This window comes from Octopus bimaculoides, chromosome 10, assembly GCF_046866305.1.
Source record: "Octopus bimaculoides isolate indiv1 chromosome 10, ASM4686630v1, whole genome shotgun sequence".
NCBI lineage: Eukaryota > Metazoa > Mollusca > Cephalopoda > Octopoda > Octopodidae > Octopus > Octopus bimaculoides.
In genome coordinates, this window is record NC_142937.1 from 90,155,659 (window position 1) to 90,178,769 (window position 23,111).

The following is a 23,111-nucleotide window of genomic DNA, read 5'->3' on the forward strand; positions in this document are numbered from 1 at the left end:
AGTTCAGTACTGGGGTTGATGTAATCGACTGTCCCCCTCCCCCAAATTTCAGGCCTTGTGCCTATAGTAGAAAGGATTATTTTAAATCTTTCTCTGAACAAACTTTACAAATTGACCAAGATAGTGAAACAAATGACTTATAGTTGTCCTAATTAAGACATAACCTAGTAAATGTCTGTGTGTGTGTGTGTGTATTTATATGTACATCATCATCATCATCATCATCATCGTTTAACGTCCGCTTTCCATGCTAGCATGGGTTGGACGATTTGACTGAGGACTGGTGAAACCGGATGGCAACACCAGGCTCCAGTCTGATTTGGCAGAGTTTCTACAGCTGGATGCCCTTCCTAACGCCAACTACTCAGTGTAGTGGGTGCTTTTACGTGTCACCCGCACGAAAACGGCCACGCTCGAAATGGTGTCTTTTATGTGCCACCCGCACAAGCCAGTCCAGGGGCACTGGCAACGATCTCGCTCGAAAATCCTACAGGAGCCAGTCAGGCGGTACTGGCAACGGCCACGCTCAAAATGGTGCATCTCATGTGCCACCCGCACAAGAACCAGTCCAGGGGCACTGGCAACGATCTTACTTGGCTTGCCGGGTCTTCTCACGCACAGCACATTTCCAAAGGTCTCGGTGAGGCCCAATGTACGAAGGTCTTGCCTCACCACCTCAGCCCAGGTCTTCCTGGGCCTACCTCTTCCATGGGTTCCCTCAACTGTTAGGGTGTGGCACTTTTTCACGCAGCTATCCTCCTCCATTCTCACCACATGTCCATACCAGCGCAATCGTCTCTCTTGCACGCCACAACTGATGCTTCTAATGTTCAGCTTTTCTCTCAAGATACATACACTCTGACGGGTATTCACATTGACATTACACATCCAACGGAGCATACTGGCTTCATTCCTTGCGAGCTTACGTATGTCCTCAGCAGTTACAGCCCATGTTTCACTGCCATGCAGCATGGTTGTTCGTACGCATGCGTCATACAGTCTGCCTTTTACTCTGAGTGAGAGTCCCTTTGTCGCCAGCAGGGGTAACATACGTAAGAAATAAATATATATACATAGAGCTATATAAAGACTAATGAATATCTTGCTGAATTCTACAAAAGATGTGGAAACTGGGAAAGATACACACACACGCATTTATATACATGTATATGTGCATGCAGTCACACACTGGTCAGTTTGTTTGAAAAAAAAGATAAGGTAATGATAAATCATGCTAAGCTTGAGACCTTTAGTTTTTGAAATAACATGTGCGTGTGCTCACACACACACACACACACACACACACACTCTATCACCCTAAAATTCCTAACTTATCTTTTCCATTTTAAATGTTATTACTCTACTCACCTGTCTCTGTCTGTCTGTCTCTCTCTCCTTTGTTCTCTCTCTGAACAGCTGTACAGAAAAGAATGTGTTATCTAACTGAAAAGTACATATATTGTGGTTATCTGTGGTGGTCGTTAGTATTGTATGACTGACCTCATTCAGTCTTTTTTCAGTGGATCTGTACGAACGATGATTAACTTTAAATGGATAAATCTACCCCTGGATATGTTGATAGAGGAAATTAACCTCACCCCTGCAAGATAACAAAATACTCAATGTCACTCTGCTACTGTTTTCAGTATTGAAATATACCAATGTCTAATACTTACCTGAAGTAATGGATTGTGCCACTGAGAGGTGCCTACTGGATGTGGTTGGTTATATTATGCATCACCAGCATTCAACATTGAGTTGTGTCTGTGTAGAACCTACTTACTGCTGTGAGTTATATCACCATGTGGGACCTATTTACAGCATATGGTACATACAGCAATGAGATATACTGGGATATACTACTATGTTAAGTCAAAAGTTTGCAATATTTTAGTAACTTATTTGATTTGTTCACTAAGTCACAACAAAAGCAGCTTAGCATTCAAAGTAGAGGCCATCATGTTACACTATCTGAAGCCACCTTTCTGTCAGTTCTTTGATCCTATGCTGACACCAATTCTTGTCTTTTGAGACAACTTCTTCACAGAAGCTTCCACTTCCTCTTGGTTGATAAAGTGTTGCAAAGGCAGGAAATGAGCCATGGATCAGAACAAGTAATAATGCAAGGAAGATATCTTTCCATAATCCTAATGTGCATGAGCAGCAGTTAAGCAAGGACCAGTTTTCGGAACCTGTTGCCAAACGTATTTCAAAAATAACTGTGCCTTGTCCATCGTATGCATACATACGCCTGCATACATGCACCTGCATACACACATTCACATACATATGCACATGAAGGAAAGCCAACGAGGGAACCTCTGCCTAGTTACTCAACCAACTAGAAATAGCAGTCAAATTTTCTATTGAATTGCACCTGATCATCTTTAAGAAGAGAAAATTCATATAATGCAATTTGAGATTGACTGAAAAGAAAAGAAAATAGTTATAACAGGCATGGCTGTGTGGTTGTGAAGCTTGCTTCCCAATCATGTGGTTTCAAGTTCAGTACCTTTGTATGGCATTTTGGGCAAGTGCCTTCTATGATAGTTCCAGGGCAACCAAAACCTTATGAGGGGATTTTGTAGATGGAAACTGAAAGGTACCTGTTTTGTTTGTGTGAACAAGTTCATATTTTTCATGTCTTCATGTGTGTTTGCCAGTTGTAAAAAATGGCATAGCATTGCAAATGGTGTTGTTTGCAGTAACTGCAAAAGTATGGTTAGGTTTCTTGGTATGTGTTGCTCAATCTTTGTCAATAAAAGACTCATTTGTGCAATGTCATTCATTTCCAGTTCTCCACTTAACCATGCCTGGGTTGTTTGTTGCTCAAGAAACTAGGGTATCATTATCTTGTTTGGAAACAGGTGAGGGTTGGCATTAGATAAAGTATTTTGCCTTAGAAACCAGACCACTTTTCCATTCAAGGAATTGATAAGTGGAAGTTAAAATGATATCGGTGCTGATGGGTGGAATTAATGCTGACCTCAGGTTAATTGGTACCACAACCACCACACTGCTACAGTATCAACCTATGAAGGAACAGATGGGTAGACTGACTGATATAACAAAGTATCAACAATTAAGGAAGTAGGCACCAGAGACATAATCAGAGTAATTAACATTAGTGATTTATTTAAAATTAAATTTAGTCCTACTTGATATCTTTATCACATATTGGTGATAATATTCATTATCATCATCATCGTCATTGCAATCACTACAACCAGCTACATCGACATTACTATTCCCATCACTGTCACCACTTCTAATACCACTGTTAATACTACCATTACTGCCACTAGTACCATTACCATTGGTACCACAGCCATTGCTGTTAAAATTGCCATCACTACTGTCACACTAACACCACTGCCAACACTATTCCCACCAATACTATCAGTGTCAACAGTGCCACTATTACCACTGCAGACATGACCTCCACTGTCACCATTGTCAACACTACAACCATTGCCAACACTATCACTACAGCCACTAACTTTAACGCTACCTTCATTACTATCACTGCTACCATGGTTACCACTACCACTGACACCACCACCACCACCACCATTGCTATCACCACTACCATCATAATTATATAACTTCCTCCTAGACTGAAAACAATGATGTTTAAATTTAACATAGTTTCTCATTAGAGGAAAACTTGTAGTTATTGTTGTAATGCTATGATTCAGTAAGAAATTATGCTGCTGCCAGCTTGTCAAATCAAGTTTTCATATCAGTTCATATCATTAAAATGTGATTCATTTTGATTAAACATCAGCTGGCCCAGTCAGTTGTCAGTCAAGGTTTGAAGGAAAAACTGGCACACCTCTTTCCTCAATTTCACATGGCTTTGTGTGTGGGTGGGGCACTGTCCTCTTTCATTCATTAGTCATAATACACACACACATAGTTACATATATCCACATATACATATGATTACATATACCCATACACACACATACACACATAAAACCATGCATTCTCTCTCTCTCTCTCTCTCTCTTTCACACGCACACACTACACTCATGCACAAACAGACACACACCACTCTCTCTGATAAATTGTGAACGATTTCATATATCCCTTTTGATATCAACCTGCCTCAAGCTACCCCTGGTTCTTTGATACAGACTTCCTGTAATCTAAAAATTTCCATCAAAATTTCATGTTAATTTATGTTCTAAACACCAGCTTGATAATGTGAAGTTACTTATTTTGCTAACTTCTTTATTACTTTCAAAATTAGTTGCAACAGATGTAGGATATTTCAACAAAAATATAGCACCAGAAAATTTCTTTTGCTAAATTTCTTTTTCTAAAGAACAATATATGTAACTTGATGTCAAACAAATATTGCTAGGGTTTTCATCTGAAAAGCACCAGTATTTCTGTTTTCTTACTTATATTTATATTCTCAGGAGTGACTGTGTGGTAAGTAGTTTGCTTACCAACCATGTGGTTGCGGGTTCAATCCCACTGTGTGGCACCTTGGGCAAGTGTCTTCTATAGACTCAAGCCAACCAAAGCCTTGTGAGTGTATTTGGTAGATGGAAACTGGAAGAAGCCCGTCGTATATATATATGTGTGTGTTTGTGTGTCTGTGTTTGTCCCCCCCCCCCAACATCACTTGACATCCAATGCTGGTGTGTTTACGTTTCCATAACCTAGCAGTTTGGCAAAAAGAGATCGATAGAATAAGTACTAAGCTTACAAAGAATAAATCCTGGAGTCAATTTACTCAACTAAAAGGTGGTGCTCCAGCATGGCTGCAGTCAAATGACTGAAACAAATAAAAGAATTGAGGAAAGTTTTACACATACACACACATGCACATATATAAGTGTCCATATATATATATATATATATATATATATATATATATATATATATATATGACCATCTTCCATATAGCTTTCATTTATTAAATTCCACTCACAAAGTATTGGTCAACCAAAAGCTGCAGTCGAAGATGTTTGTCCGAAGGTGTTGTGCAGTGAGATCAAACTTAGAACCACATTGATGTGAAGTGAACATTTTAACCATACAACCACGGTTTTATTTTATCTACCCTGGAAAAAAATTAAAGGAAAAGCTGACTTTCATTAAATTTGAACTCGGAGCATAAAGAGATGTCACTAAATAGCACAAAGTATTATTATAATCAATGCTGCTATAATAATTTCAAACTTAGACATGGTTTCAAAATGGTAGTTATATTGGCTCCATTACTTAAATGATACTTTATTGCACTGACCCTTGAAAGATAAAGTTGATATCATTGGGGGTTTAAACTCAGACTATAAAGGTATACAATCAGTTTACCTTTATGTAAACACTTAGTATTTTGTCTGCTGTTCTATCAATTCTGTCAGTCCACTACTGCACTCCACTGTTCTAATAATAACCTTTTCTTCTTTAGGCACAAGACCTGAAATTTTGAGGGGAATTTTTATTGATCCCGAAAGGATGAAAGGCAAAGCCAACCTTAGCAGAATTTGAACCAGATTGTGAAGATGGACAAATTTCTGCTAAGCATTTTGTCCAGCATAGTAATGATTCTGCAAGCTTACAGTCATTAATAATGATAGTAATTATTTTACAATGATTTCTGACAAAGCCGCTAATTAAAATTTCTCACATAATAAAATGTAAAGTAACAGAAAAACAAAAAGAAAAAAAACTACCCTTAAAACACCATTACTTTATCTTGTTACCACCATTTCTTTGTAAAAGGTTGGCATCGTTGTCCAAAATGGTATGAATAACCAAAAGCTATAATTATAAACTTCCTCTAACTAGGAAGTTATGACATAAACAAGACCTAAGTTTGACAACATATTATTAAAGAAAGAGAAATTACGTTGTTATTTTTTAATCATAACTGCAATCTCAAACTATGGTCAGTTTTGATGGTAGATACTTCTCACTTGCAATGATTTTCTTTATGTTCTGGCATAAAACAAAAATAATAAAAAAAAGAGCAAACATTTATAGTTATTTTTGCAATGAATATAAAACAAATTTCTTCAGTAATTATTTCTAAATGTTCACAGAAAGATTTTCATCTAAATTTTACTATGAAGTATTTCTTTGATATGTATTTTCCTGTGTATCAAGCTAGCTGTTGGTTCCCTTTTTCCAAATTATCCCGGTGCTAGGTTTTGAACTCAGCACTACAACCTAATAAAATGATCATTATTTACACAGAGCCTCAACTACTTACAGTTCTAAACAACATTATCTTCTGGTTCTTAATTACAGTTAACTAAACAGAACCATTTTACTCTTTTAAGACCAATTTTCTAATGGTATATACCACTTATGTCTTTCAATTAATCTTGAAACTAATCAAAAATTTGGGGAGTTTTAATAAAATAACTAGTGTTGCTATTAAACTAGTGTTTAGAATATAACTTTACAAAAGGTTCATACATAAGATTATCATAGTAAGTTTCTTGAGCAATGTGAAGTTTCATTGGCAGTTTTCCAAGAATTTTATCAGAAATTTTATGCAAAGCAAATTATTCAAAGAATTTGAATTAAATTCTTGTCTAATCATACATATTTTTCATCACCACCACCGCTGCCGCCACCGCCACAACCGTCGCCACCACCACCACCACCACCGCCTTCAAAGATTACACAAGAACCAACACTTTGCCTACTCCAAATTCTCAAAACACAAAAATTGAAAGAGAACAATTGATAAAGGTTGTCTAAAATTTGCTGTAGTCGAAAAAAAAAAAAAGCTGTGTGAAGCTGTGAAGCACATGCCTTTCCCAAAGAGTTTTCAGGGAGATAAGTGAAGTAGTTACTTTTGCTTTTCCAATTTATGCTGTCAGCTCAGTTGTTTTATTATTTAGCTAGAGGAATTGAAGCCAGACACATTTAGCTTTTGTAGGATTTCTTAAAGAAGTGATGCTGGTTATTGTTGCTTAGTCCAAGGTAGCCATCATGATCAAAGATGTTCCAGTCATGGCTATACCATTTTTTTTTTTTTGCAAATCTTGTCAATGTATCCTTTCTTTTTTAAGAGAATAGGGTGTATTTTTATATCACATTTGGCTGCTATTTCTAGCAGATTGCGTGACCATATAGAGACTTTCTTGGTGGTTCAGGCAGGTGAGGTTGGTTCAAGAAATGCAATGTAATATATAGTGAACTGACTGACTAAGGGACTTATGAAGATGATAGTTGCACAGATGTATTTGTAAGTGGAAGCACCAATGGTATGCTGGGAGGGTTCACCAGACTAAGTCAATAGTTTCCACCAGATGAGTGATCCAAGTTGTACTGCAGGCTGTTATATTGAAAGCATAATATCTAGTGTAAGGAACGAATGGCATCTCTGGCAATACTGAGAGCCCCTATTTAAATGACTGCATTACAAGGAAAACAACCACATATCTCTCCAATCAGAACAAATTATAAGTCTTAAAAAAAAAATTTTTTTAAATCTCATGATGTGATCCAAGATACACCATATCCTGATCATAAGACTGTTTATTCAGGGTTAATCTGGGGGCTAGACAACAACAGCAAAGAGTTTCTTTCTCAATGAAAAAGGAAAACTGTTAAGGAGTATGTTTAAAAAGCATCATCTTATTGTATGGTAGGAGACATGAACGTTGAATAGGAAGATTTCCAGGAGTAGAAGAGAAATATAATGGATACATTCACATTACATAAATACACTAAGAGAGTGGCTGGGCAGGGCAGGGTAGATATTAGTTGAAATGAGCATTGTAAGCAATACCATTGGTAACGTGATATAAATCAAAGATGTGATGACCAGCATCCTGAGAGCTAACTTCACTATACAGGCTCTGTTTTTGGCTCATGAGGAAGTTTGTTAAAGAAGATATGAGGAAGAAATGGTGATGTTAGCTTTCAGGATGCTGGTCATTACAAAACAGATGAAAAAAGATAAGAGGGGAATGGTAATAGGGAGTACGTTCAATTTAAATCAGACCGAAACGGGTTCTCATCTAAGGGGAATAAACCCTACGCACGGGAGGTAACTCGGGTCAATCTTAACATTTTCCACGGCAAAGGAATATCAAGAAAAGCAATTGTTTAGCCTGAAGTCAGCCCTGATCGAGCGATGAGATCCAATATCGAAGGCAATCCATCCATGACAATCACCTTTGTTTTCAGGCATAGTGTACTTTGGAGAAAATCCTAAAATAAATGATGTAATGTTAAGGGAGATTTGATTGCTATTTCTAGCATTTCGTACAACATTTTACAAGCTCTATTTTTGGTTCATAAGGAGATTTGTTACGGAAGATATGAGGAAGAAATGATGATAGGGAGTACGTTCAATCTAAATCAGAACGAAACGGGTTCTCATCTAAGGGGAAAAAATCCTACGCACGGGAGGTAACTCGGGTCAATCTTAACATTTTCCGATGTTTTACAGCATATTTCAAGTGAAGTGCATTGAGGTTACGAGGCAGAGAAAATCTTCTTAAAGAGGTTAACGAGGCATATGAAATGAATGCTTCAGACAGAGTTTATCTATACATGATACTCAGTGTTGTTAACATACATATAATGTATGAACTGACAAAACAGTTTTGTTTCCTAAAAATGCTTTTTCGAAGTAAAAACCAGGTAAGCAATTTTAGTTTATTATACGTTAAAAACTCTTAATATTTTTTCAGTGTATTTGTATTTGTCTGACAATTCACTTGAAATGAGATCGTGGTGTGTTGAAACTAAAAATATTAAAAAACAAAAATGTTTTCTGGAAATATTTTATTTTGCACTTTCCTATTTTATTAAATAGTAGGAATAGAGTGGAATTTCCACGGATATTTTGAAAATTGTAAGATGAAATTCTATATATTTTTTTAACCATTTGAGATTTGAGATTGCATAAAAAACAACATAGATAAAACTGATGTTGGAATCCGAAGAAATAAGGTCTCTATTTGCTATATTCTGACGTGTTTTACTTTGTAAATTTTATCTATCATTTTTCGCGTTATGTAATGAAGTAAACTATCTTTAAACGAGAACGACATTGAAAATATCATTTATAATATTCTCTAACTGTATGTAGCTAAAGTTTTTACAGAACTTTGTACATTTATTTGATGAAAAAACTCCCCTAAAGACCCCGTACTTAAAACCTTGCCACTCTTTCTCCTTTACGTCAATTGTTGGCCATATTTGTCTGTTTGAGCAGACGACAATCGATTGTGCTAATGCGCATGCGTTAAGTGAAAGCCGATAGAAACATAAAATAAACGACTCTTCACTGTCCCACTGCCACGTCCATAACCGAATAATTCCTGGTAATACTGTCACCCCGTTCATTATCCAAACTAGAATGAGATGGTTCTGATGTAAGGGAAATTATTTCGGAGGCACGGGAGGTAATTCTGTTTAATCGTAATAATTTCCGAAGCATCTTTCAAGCTTAGTGCATTGAGACTAGACATTGAAAATCGTGAAGAAATTAACGAGGTATACAAAATTTATGTATCTGACGGAATTTAGCAGTAAATGAAATTCAGTCATATAATTTATGAAATGACATAAACCAGTTTTGTTCCTTAATAGCAATTTCATAATAAAAACCATGCAAGCTATTTTAGCTATTTAGATATGGACCAAAGTCGAATATTCCAGACAAATTACTGCGTTGCAAATTTTAAATATCTCTTTAGTATATTTGTCTGACAAAGCACTTAATATGAAATCATATTGAATTGAAACTAAAAAAAAAATTTTTTAATGAAGAAGTAAATGTATCATGGTGGAAGTCTGTTTGCTATTTTAATACAGAGTTGCAGTATCGAGGAAATTCCATGGTTATTTTGAAAATGGTTAGATGAAATTGTATATTTTGCTGAAGCATTTCCGTTTTATGATAATGTCAAAGACAACATAGATAGAATTGAAGGTGAAATATCAAGAAAGAATATCTCCGAGAGCTATATAATTATATTTTTTACTTGAGTCTTTATCTGTCAATTTTCGCTTCACGTAAAGAAGTAATCAATCTTAAAAATAGTAACAAATTGAAGACATCATTTATAATAATATTCTGCAACTGTACGTTGATAAAGTTCTTACAAAACTTAGTATGTTTATCCGACAAAACTATAAAAACACTGCACTCTAAACCTTCTCATTCTTTTCCTTGACATCTATTGTTGTCTATATTTTATAAACAAATGCGTTACTATTGAGCTGATGACAGTTAATTGCATTTAGTATATATATATATATATATATATATATATATATATATATATATATATAAAAGAGCACTCCGTTGGTTACGACGACGAGGGTTCCAGCTGATACGATCAACGGAACAGCTTGCTCGTGAAATTAACGTGTACTCCACTGACGCGTGTACCCTTAACGTAGTTCTCAGGGAAATTCAGCGTAGTACAGAGTGTGACAAGGCTGGCCCTTTGAAATACAGGTACTACTCATTTTTGCCAGCTGAGTGGACTGGAGCAACGTGAAATAAAGTGTCTTGCTCAAGGACACAACGCGTCACCGGAATTGAACTTACGACCTTACAATCGAGAGCCGAATGCCCTACCACTAAGCCACGCGCCTTCATACATATATAATGTCTTCTCATTAGAATTCTTTTCTTATTGACCATTTCAAACATCAAAAAAATTTACTAGTACAGCCAATGTATGGTTTTGCTCTTAGGCAAGGCACATAACTCTACATGTATCAATTTATCTGGTTAACAAAACAACAACGACGGAAAATAGATGTAAAATGGTTTAATCATTCAAAATCGATAAAAAAAAATTAGAAACAAAGAGTGTGATGATTCAAACTAAAGGGTAACTAGCAAGGGACGCAATACTGCACATGTTATTACGGTTCCTGGCCATTTTGATATAACCACCATCACCCCAACTTTCACCCCAACTGAAACGAAAAGAAAACAACATATCAATAATAAATCATACATTTTTTACTTATATTAACATTTTCTTATCAATGTAATAAATTAACAGTGTCCTAGTTATGACATAGAATTCTGACAAGCCATAGTAGCAAATCATAATAACGGCTTAGAATTCTAACTGGTCATACTAACGTGTCATTATAGGGTATAGTGGTTATAGTGATCTGACGGGTCATAGTAACGTGTCAGTGTTGTTGATGTTTGTTCCTTTTCGAGCCATGCCTGGCTCATAAGGGCCAGTTTCCCGGTTTCATTGGCTTATAGGTTCCCATCTGGACGGGACGCTGGTCCGTCGCAGGTGAGCTGCTACATGCAGGAGGAAAGAGTGAGAGAAAGCTGTGGCGAAAGAGTCAGCAGAAGTTCGCCATTACCTTCTACCGGAACCGCGTGAAGCTTAGATGTTTCACTTATAAACACACATTGCCCAGTCGGAGATTCGAACCCGCGACCCCCTGACCGCGCGTCCGCTGCTCTAACCATTAGGTATGTGCCTCCACACATGTCAGTGTGGTGATACAGAATTCTGGCTGGTCTTATGAAGTTATAGAAATATTATACGTTTCTGGTGGATCATAGTAACAGGTTACTGTAATAATAAAGATTTCTGACTGGTCATACAATGTACAAATATAATGTTATAGAACTCTGACAAGGGTTATGTTTGTGCGTCTCCGTTGACGCTGTGTAAGGTTGTTAGGAAGGTACTGTGATAGTGTTCAGGGTTGATTGGAAAATAATTGTACATGCTATGCCAGGGAACTATAAAGGTTAGAGTCTTCTACAGCAACAGCATCTCGCATATCCAGTAATTTGTATGCTCCCAAGAGGAGTAGAAGATATGAGATCTGGTTTATGTACCATAGAAGGAAATTTTCTCCTTAGAATCACTTCTCACTACATCTCCATTAAACTTTAATCAATTCTTTTTCGTATGTGTTTTGCTTGCCTTTCTTCATTACAATTATCATTAGTGCTAATGATTTTCTTTATATTACGAATGGAATTTCAATTGATTGCACATATTTTTGTCTCAAATTCCTTAAAGTGTATCTCACATTCAACTGTATGATTTATACATATTGTGTTATTTATCTCTTAAAACTTCACACGTGAGTATATACTTCGCTATTTTCTTTCTAACAAAATTTTTTATAAAGGTCAGTAGGATGTCAGAAGTAATACTGCACTGGGCTATATATCTTACATAAAGACCAGATCTACTTCAACCTGCATTGTTTTTATTGTCTAAATATTTCAGTCAACTGATCTACCAGTACGGCATATACATTTTCCCATTATTAATTTGTCCATTATTCAAACTTCAGCCGATAAAAGATTAATTGCTATGGTGAAAGCAAAGGCCAGCCATTTTGAATAGTAAATATATATATAAAACATTGTCTCTAACAATTTTACTAGTCTACCGCATATGTGTCTGTGTGGATACATATGGATACAGACACTCAAATGGAGATGGGGAGAGGTAAAATAGAGAAACAGGTTGTGATTTACCTGTTTTTCACCAACCAGTAGTCCTGTCCATTTTCTGTTCCGTATCCAACTACCAAGATCCCATGGTTCAATTTGTGGTTACAATCATTACTTACGTAAACGCCATGACTGTAGAATTGGAATGTAGAAGGACTTGCATCGATGGCAGCAGAGACCGGACCCACGTTGGCCACTGCTATTTGTAGTGCGTGCTCTGTCTTTAACACATCAACATAATTAATGTCAAAAGCGACTACTTTGCTCCTGTTATACCAACACCTCTGTTGCTATATATATATATAAAAAAAGTAGCGATATAGAAGTTAGATTAAACTGGTAAAACGAGTAAGCAAAAGTTGTTTTTTAAATATCAAAAAATTCTCTATGTCAGCAACAATTATAGAGCAAACACACACACAAATACGCGCGCGCACACACGCACCCCCCACATTCTAAAGAGTCTATGCTGTCATCAATGGACAAATAGTAACATGTATAAGAAGCGAATGGATTCAATAATGATAGTAAAGTAAATATTCGTCATTGAGTGCTGGAAGGATACTGTGTGGCGAAAGCATGTTGTATCGCTGTAGAATCGCAAAGTACTCACTTAATCGAGTTTATATGGCGTCATTGCATTTCAATGTGCTTGATATGAACAATCTTACATATAATAAAACGCAATGTGTTTCACGTCAGTCACTCTGGTAGAGAGAAACTAAAACAACAAACGGAGTAGGAGCGAATGCTAGTCAGAGATGCTAAATGCAGGCGAACTGTAGAGACGTTTTGCTCTGAAGTCGCTGATATTTTAATCAAAATAAAACTGTAAATTTTTATCGTGAATTATTTTATCAATAGTTATTAAAATATTTATTGAAAGATATTACATCCTCTTACCATTTGAAATGAAAAAATATCATAAATTGATATAAATATATAAAGAAATAAACTTTTGTCCCTGGAACTCAAAGAATATGTTAGAAAGTGCAACTCATGTGGTTAAACTACAGCATATTTTCCAAAATATTGAATAGTTTACCTATAAATAGTATATTATAGCAACAAATAGTATAATAAGTGTTGGACCTAAACACAGTATACTATAAACAAATATGTAGAAATTGAGTGTGTATATATTACATACATGTCATATATACCTGTGTGTGTAACTACTTAACTGCATGGATATACTTGTGCCTGCTATATTTAATATTTCCGGATAGATAGAAGAATAACGGACATGGGTATATATCAACTCACCTCTGCGCGGTATGGGTAGGATATTTCTGATTCTATACCAAATATTCGGATATAGCTGAATGCATGGTCCATAAGTCCTCCGTTGCAACCATTGTTTCCTGAAATGTTTAACAGGCAATTTTCTATATATTGATTCTAAAGTTTACACACGCGCTCGTACACACACACACACACACACACACACACACACACACGTACACACACACATACACACACACGCACACACACACACACACACACACATTGCGGGGTTATATAAAATAGGTGTGGGATTCGGAAGTCATTGTTCCAAACTAATCATGTAAGAACAAAAAAAGAAAAGAAGGAAACACCTTATAATACTTTTGCTTGTCATTGCGTTACTTAGACTGTCAGTAACTCTTTCACGTGATTAAAGAAAAAGAGAGAGAAATAGAAGGAAAGACATGCGTCCGTGACGTGAGGTAGAGGGAATGTAATTGTAACACTTTGAGGAGAAAGAAAAAGGAGAGAGAAAAAGAGGCGAAGAGTGAGACAGAAAGAGGGAGAGAGAAGCGTCCATGACGTGATGTAGGGGGAACGAAATGTTTATTACGTGATTAAAAAAGTTAGTTGGAGGTAGAGGAGAGTTAAAAATGTAATTTTAGCAGAGGGGAGATATTCTGAAGGTGAAGTTAAAGAAAGGTAGAGAGAGAGAGAGAAGGGAGAGATAGAGGCTGATGGTGGTGGAGATGGAGTTTGTTTTGGTAGTGACTGGATAGTGAAAAGTGTGTTGTTTTAATTGAACAAAGTTTTTTTTTATATCACCTATTACTTAACGCATGCGCATAGAACATCAAGAGCTGGAACAAATACCACAACGCTCTAATTCATATTTGTTGGTCTAATAATCTTAACTAGTACTTTATTTTTATTGGCCCCGAAAGGGCGAAATTTAAAGTTGACCCCGGTGGGATTTGAACTCAGAATGCACTGCAAGGCATTTCGTTTGCAAAGTTCTAAAAATCTTGCCAATTCATCGCTTTGGACATAAGTAAGTAGTTTTAGCAGTCTTATGATAGTGGTGTGCCGGATAAAATATTTTGCAGTATTAAGTTTCATTTCTTTATGTTCAATATTGGCCAAGGTCAGTTTTGTCTTTCGTCTGTGCATTGTAGCAAAACTCTTATTAATAGCGCACCCGAGACACCGAAGTTAGGTTCTTTGGTGACGTAATATTTTTACCTTATTCTTCTGATTTAATAACAGGTTTTTCTTTTGGAAAAATATAATTACATTTTAACATTAGAATACGAAGCATATATTGCAAGTGAGAGGCGTTAACTGTTACAGTAGAACAATTTCATAAACAATTTCATACAGTGTATAGAAAGTTAATATAAATTTATTTACCGAATGCTGAAGAGCAGTCTATAAGATTTTGTTCCGACAATGAAATCAGTTTGCCATATTTTCTGAAGATCTGTCCTTCAAGTGAACCGGTAGAAGAAAATGCCCAGCACGAACCACACAGTCCCTGAAAATAGTCAATGCACAAATATCACGATGCAAATAAGTATGTGAATATACGATTTTTCTTTGAGTTTTATTTAAGTTCTTGTTAAGAGTGTTTAAACCGCTCGCTAACAAAGCGACACGACTTTTTGAGTTAAGAGAATTCCCGTTGTTTGTAGATATGTGGTTGAGTGGAATGTTGGTTGAACTGTCGATGCATATAACCAAGTACGTGCATCTATTCATCTAAAGAGTCTCAGATGGAGAATCTTCGGAATGTCTTGTAAATTTTTACTATGACGTTAATAGATTGGATCTGGAGAAAGCGCGTCAATTTCTTGTACTATTTCTTTGAAAAGCCTAGTATTTCTTTCTTTTTTTTGTGTGTAAATCTGTAGATACAAAGCCTAATGCACTTATGATGATTGGTACAAATGAGAATTTATATCCAGAGTAAAAGAACTGTAGGTCTCTCATTAATTCACCATAAATATTCTCATTTTCCTGAACTTGTGATTGTACATTTACATCTGCTGGACAGCTGGCGTCTGCAACAGTGTATGACTTTTGTTCTCTGTCCCACAGATCACTATCAGATCCATTACAATAGTACCGAATTGCTGTTTTTATTGGAGTGTTCCACCAGCATTCCTTGTTTTTAAAGGTGTGAATACCTGTTGGTTGTGACAGTCCTTGCAGATAACATTGTAAAAAGTTTTTGTATCGTTGTCATGTCTCATGGGTACGTGGTATCTTATTTTGAAGCTGCTGCTGTTGATGTGAGCGATATCTTTGACACTGATATAGCATATCCGACATTGTCTATCACAACATGGGGGACTGGTGGTATCTTTGTCTCTCTTGTTTACCAAGTATTTAGTAACTATCTTCTGTTCCTGGACAGTGAAGGCATATCCTAAGTGGGATGTAATGTATCTTTCACAGGTCCAGGAGAAGCTACTCTTCCTGTTGATGCTGATGTTATCCTGTAGCTTATGAGATATTATCCATGAATTGCTTTTTGCTGATATGACGTCTTCTCGAAGCTTCTGTTTAGGGAGGACAGTCCAACCTCCTTTTGATCACACAAGACAGTTGCACTCTCAAAGTATCTGCTCAGTTCTTCCCCTATTCTGAGGATGTTACTCTCACTTTTGAGTATACATGTAATATACTCATTTCTTTCTTTACTGTACAGCAGGTGTTGTCTGAGTGATACAATGCCTTAGAGCTGAGATGCACAATACAATACACACGCACGCACGCACGCACGCACGCACACACGCACACACACACACACACACACACACACACACACACAATTTACATCTACTCCTCTTCTTAGGTGGGGTTATAAAGGGTTACTAGATAACTGTGTGACAATAGTAGTGAAGATAGCTAGCATAGCCATCTATTGTTCAAATACACTTTCTAACCTGGTTCTTCACTCCTGTTACGTATCCATGTTGTCTCCAGTCTACCATACGAGGCAAGTATACAAGCTTGTCGCTGATAAATGTCTCGGTACTACTGTTCTGCGGAAGAAAGCTGTTCATCATTTCTACAAACTCTCTGTTACTCTGTAGATGAAAGAAAAGAAACAAGAAGATGAACACATTAAAATGTAGAAGAGCAATTTAAAATATATCTTATAAAGTCGTTTGTTAATGTGTAAGAGTGCCTGCGCGAAAGCCCAAAATGTCGACCCATGAAAAATGAAATGGGATTGGGCTAGCTTGTGCAATTACTGTTCGAGCAGAATTATATGACATACTATAAAGCATATCTTAAGACAAGTGACGTATTTGATTATCTGCAAAATAATGAAAATTGCATGCTGAAATTGATGTTTGCTATAGCTCTTGTGTCTGAGTGGCATCGCAGTATTTGTAATCCTGCTCAGAACAAGTATGGCAAGTACCATCATTCGAAAACCACTTTTTCGTTTACTCTTGTACCGATATTCACACTCTCACCTGTTTGTGTGTATAATTCAAATCAATATTTGATATTTGTTTCAAATTTAGGCTAAAGGTCAATAATTTTGGAGAAGGGGTTAATCGATTACATTGATCCAAGTATTTGATTGGTACTTTATGTTACTGTCTGTTATTCTATCTTTCTCTCACTCTCGCTCTGTCTCTTTCACTCTGTCTCTACCTCTCTGTTTCAGTTTCTCATCTCATGTTTATAACTCCCATCTCTCTCTCCCTCCCCCATCTCTCTCAACGAGGAATGTAAAACACAACATCTCACCAGATCTGCATATTCGTTCATATCCATCCAAAAGGTGTGAATACCCATGTCAGCTTCTAAATTGTGTTGATTGATATAATTGCCATTCTCTTTCCATATAGCACGTCTAAAACAAATAAAACATCAATATTACATAGTTTTGTATCAATAGATTAACCACATATTCCTACACTACACAACATTACACAACGCATTGTATTCACTAGGCAAACCAGGTAAATCAGGCAAATCCACCATCTCTCTTATGAACAACACCAAAGAACATTTTTATGATTAATCAGCCCAAACAGCACCCACAGAAAACGAAAATACCAAACTTCTACAATATTCAGGAAGTACATATAATACATAGCAAAGATAGTAAAACAACGAACAAATTAGGAAATAACATGCACAACATTTGGTCAACATAAAGAAACAACACTAGGTTATAAGTATTACATTCAACTCTATCTTTGTGCCAAATGTGACTGAGAGCCCACTTGATCTACAACGAATCACACATAGCACGAAGTTCATAAAACATCCCAGTTCGTTTCCTCAGAGATAGCACAGAGACCATATTGAAAAGTTACTTATACACAGGCGCAAGCATGGCTGTATGGTAAGAAGCCTGCTTCCTAACCACATGGTTCCGGCTTCAGTTCTACAGAGTGGCACCTTGGGCAAGTGTCTTCTACTATGGCTTCGGGCTGATCAAAGCCTTGTGAGTAGATTTGGTAGTCGGAAACTGAAAGAAGCCCGTCGTGTATGTGTGTGTGTGTGTGTGTGTGTGTGTGTTGAAAGGGAAGTGGTATTGCTAAACTAAGTCACACTAAAATTGTTATATGATTAAGGAAATGGAGGAATACGTGAGGCGCTAAAAGCGCTAATATTTGGAAGTAAATAGATATTAACTGGAATATATATACATAAGATCACGGAGTTATGGGTAACAAGTTAAGATTTAGAATATGTGTATATGAAGAGGGTATGAAGGAGAAATAAGACTGTAATGAATTTAATTCAAGAGCCTTATGGAGAAAAGGAAAAACATTCCACAATTGCACCACTGTATAAAACTAGATTTCTGTAGAAGAAAAGAATTGTATTATAACTGTGATGAAACAAATGATATTAATAACAAAATCACGGTGAACATATTGTTGCAATATGCTTATTAAAGCAGCACATTCTCCACCATATGCTTTAATAACCACGTGTTGTGCTGTCGAACATCAGTCATCAGTCGCAGTGAACAGTGATAACCAGAAACTTCTTCCAATGGCTGAGAGTTAAGATTAGGGAACGATTTAACGTTAACTTCTGCTGGCACATAGCGAAAGAATTTGAAATCAGTACTGTAAATTAGCCAAACATGAATTCTTCCTCCATTTATAATACTGAAACTATAATGTATAAATCTAACAAAATTTGAAATTCCGGTGATGGAGTCTTAGCAAATGGGCGCAGAAATTTCATTTGCCTATCACATACAAGCGCCCCCCCCCCAAAAAAAAAATTCGTATTTTGATGGTAAGGCTGTGAAGGTCTACAAACTTTGAGGATGTTTTAAAGAATATTATTGTTCCAAGCGAAATGCAAAGGCCTCATGTGAAAATATAAAAGAGGCCCATGAATTAACTTAGTAATCGTATTTTCAATACAGCACACACACACACACACACACACACACACACAGATATGTATGTATGTATGTGTGTGTATATATATATATATATATATGCATATATATATGTATATATATATATATGTATGCATGTATGTATGCACATGCATACACAGGTATATAATATATATATGCATATACATACACACACACGCACACACACATACACTCACAGACACACAGACACACACACACGCATACACCCTTACGCACACACACAGATATAAAACATAAGATTTCATATTTCTGGAGTTAATTCTCGTCATTAACGTGAAAACGAAGTGTAATACTATAACATACTAGACAATGGTAAAATAAAACTAACAGGTGTGGACTAAGTAAAGTATGAATTATCTGTGATATTTAGAGAGGTAGACACTTATAACCAAGGAGGTGATTTGATCCCTAATCCATAACGCAGTTTATTCAGATTGCGATAGATATGAAACCTGAGTACCGTCCGAGGGTCTGCTGATTTTATGTTATTAGCATACATTTATAACACGCTCACATACAGATACATACACACATACGCGTACGAATGCGAGCACACACACATACACACACACAAACACACATAGATTTGTGCACACATAAATGTATGTATGTTGTATATAAATATATCTATGCATTAGTACACATACATACAATGTATGTATGTTATATAACATATCTATGCATTTACACAAACACACACGTGTGCGCACCCACCTCATACACACACGCACTCACCCCATATATGAACACATCTATAAATAATTTTACCTGAAATTTTCTGTTTCTGCGTTTCTGTATTCCTTTCTGAAAGTGGATTTGTACAGCTCCCAATTTTCATCGTTCGGAATCAACTTTGCCGAAACGATAGTAAAACCAGTTATAAATGTAAGTAAAGGCAACATCATATTGAATAGTGATATGGAAACATACAAAGTATACAAATATAGTGAAATATTCTTTCTGATTGTGTGTGTGTGTGTGTGTGTGTGTGTGTGTGTGTGTGTGTGTGTGTGTGTGTGTACACGTATATTAATACAATCGGAAGAAGTTTGAAAAATCGCAACTGCTTTTCGTCGCGGAACACCAATGTATGAATAAGCTGTAATTGTTTTTAAAGAAATGATTATGAGAAAATAATGTATGGAAAGAGGTATAAAATTATAGAGAGTAGTAAAAAGAAGGACAGACTAACAGAACGAGAGAGCCCATCCCATTCTTAAATGAGGAAATCTATTACTTTACAAGTGGAAAACAAACACCGCCAAAAGAGCAGTTAATTCATAAAGCCATGCAAGAGATTTAGAAAACAATAAGCGAGTTAAGAGTGTTTCAGTTATCAGGAAATGGAGATTATTACAAAATGGGCTGAGAGAAGAATGATAAAAAAGCGAATGAATTACAGCTGATAACGCTGGGGACCAATAAATAAATCTATAGATAAATGAATAAATCGATAAATAAATTTAGGTCTCAAGAATAAAATATCTGATTCTTGTAGTATTTTGAAGGAATTTCTTTTGCCCTGAATTCACACAATTTTGCATTTCTCATTCAGGTTAGATTTTTGTGTGGTAAGCAATTACCTTCTTAAAGACCGACATAGTAATATATTTATTAAAATATAATAGAAAAGACATAACTATGATTAAAAAAGTAGTTTAGTTTAGTTTCTGCCGTGCGTAATATAAGGCTTGTCTTTCTTGAGAATTCTGTCAGCAAGCATACTGGGACTCTAGGTGCCTAGGTAACACTTTTCTATAGTAGGAATATTCTGATGAATACGATCAACATGTTCATCGTTTATCATCCCCAGATTTTCCGGAAAAAAGTTCTAGTGAGAGTTCAAGAAATGAATCTTTAATAATATATATCGCATCGTTAGGTAAGATTTACGAAGATGCTCATCTACTGTTACAGGATAGTTTTCATTTTGTCATTTACCCCCAAAGTTAACATAGATGTTTTTGAAACTTGTCGTGCAGTATCCTCAACATAATTCATGTAGCTTTCAAATCCCAAGAATCTTAATTTTCTTATATGAGGGCCAACAAAAACTCCTTTTTCATCATGGCATCACTCACCCAGGGAAACTTATTTTGCAATTATTTGAACCTAGTTTGCGCTTTATTCATCACCTTTACAAAATTTTTCTTAAATTCAAGCTTGATATGCAACTGAATCTTCCAAAATATTCTTCTTTTTGCCTGAAACAGGTGAGATAAGTTTTGGCCAATTATTCTGAACGTAGAGTTTTTTTTTGTTTTATTTACATAAAATGAAAAACAATTGTACTTGGGGTAACCAAGATGCAACCCAAACAAAATTACAATGGACTTTAGATCTCAACAGATATTCTATTTATATTTCTGATATTGACTCTTTTCCACAAGTAGCATCATTTTGTCACGAGCTCTTTGTGAGATCTGCAGTATACGATATAGATACAGAAGAGAATCTATTTTCATTATGAAGGACCTCTTTGAAACTAACTCTAAGGAATTAAAGAACAGTAACCACTTATCAACGTTATGTTAATGACCAAGAGGCCCACATCTGAATTATTAGTACACACAATATATATTCATCTTCAGAAGAGAATCATTCATTGAATTCTTCATTATGGTATCTGTAGAAAGAACAAACTTTAGTGTCGTAGTTTGACTCTTCTATTTTGAACTTAAAAGATCAGTCTATCGTTTTAGATAAATTCAAATTAAGAACTTGGTCATTCAGATTTTCTTGTGACAGGAAATGTGGCTGATTCGAGAAACAAGTAGCCTGGGAAGCTGGATTAGAAATGTCATGTTTGTATTTGTGATTCCTCAGCAGTAAATTAATGTGATCAGAGGGATTTGGTACTAGAAGTTGAGCAGCTTGTTGAACTGGGTCTCACTGCAGAAGGCAGATTAGAATATCTAATTAAGATCTTTGTTTTTGAAGTGATCCCATTTGTATTCAAAAGACAGAAATAACCTCTCTTAATGCATGAAATATCAAGTGGCAGGTGACATGAATGACGTAGTCATCCCATTAGTAGACTTACATATGTCACACAGCAAATGAGGAGTTCAACTCTTCTCCTGATCAACCCTTTTATAACATGTTTTTTTGCTAATGGTATAAAATTGTTAGATTATCTTCTGTATAGCCAGAATAAAATAGATAATTCAGATAGTTACGCAACCCTACAGAGCAGTTACATGAACACAACGCTGAGGTAAAATCAAGAAGAAGCAACGGACACCATCTGACAATATCGTGGGATTTGCATGCAAACTGACTTCGAGCTGTGTCATTCATACGAATCAAGGCTCGTAGACTCAAGGCTTATATCTGAACAAATCTAAACTGTTAACTGCCTCCTGGATATAAGAACGAATAGAGCATGTATATTAATATTAAAATCTTTAATTATACTTAAATTGACTAATATTAATATATTAGTCATTATGTTCTTATTTGAAGATTATGTTAGGTGAGAGAAAGATAAATACAGCATTATAAGAAAAGTAAGCTTGGTAGGAGAAAATCAAATTTCATATTTAGATTTAGCATAAAAATTATATACTTAAAACATCAATAAAAACGTGTTTCTATGTATCAAATGTTCATCAGGGTCGGCTAAACATACAAAAGGCAACTTCATCTTTGTGTGTTACAACCAAAGAATAAATGATATGTTGGTAGATAGAAAGGGTGATAAATCTACTCTCGCGCATTAATCAGCATAGTGAAAGAATTGCTCTTTGACCAAAATAAAAAAAAAGCAAAAACAAAAAACGGGGTCGACACAAGGAAGAAGAAAGCTAATCGGACCCTCGTATTTATATTCTTCATAACTAAATTAAGTCAAGCCGAAAACAAAGGACTTTTCTTTTCTAGTCAGTCTTGACCGATGTATAACTGGAAAAGGTCCAAGATGTCTGCTTAGCACAAAAAGCGGGAACAGTTGGCTGAAGACTTGTTTGAAACTGTGGATTCGATTTCGAATCCTAACTT

General features: G+C 35.9%; 1 protein-coding gene across 1 annotated transcript; it reads right to left on the reverse strand.

Annotated features, from left to right (window-relative positions):
• Positions 1 to 10,757: 10,757 nt before the first annotated feature.
• Positions 10,758 to 20,204, reverse strand: LOC106869396 (procathepsin L). Its single transcript, XM_014915118.3, has 7 exons — positions 19,881 to 20,204; positions 17,447 to 17,552; positions 16,627 to 16,770; positions 15,089 to 15,212; positions 13,718 to 13,815; positions 12,476 to 12,741; positions 10,758 to 10,923 (listed from the first exon to the last, which is right to left on the reverse strand). The coding sequence occupies exons 1-7, from the start codon at positions 20,015 to 20,017 to the stop codon at positions 10,824 to 10,826; spliced, it is 975 nt and encodes a 324-aa protein (XP_014770604.2). The 5' UTR covers positions 20,018 to 20,204; the 3' UTR covers positions 10,758 to 10,823.
• Positions 20,205 to 23,111: the final 2,907 nt, after the last annotated feature.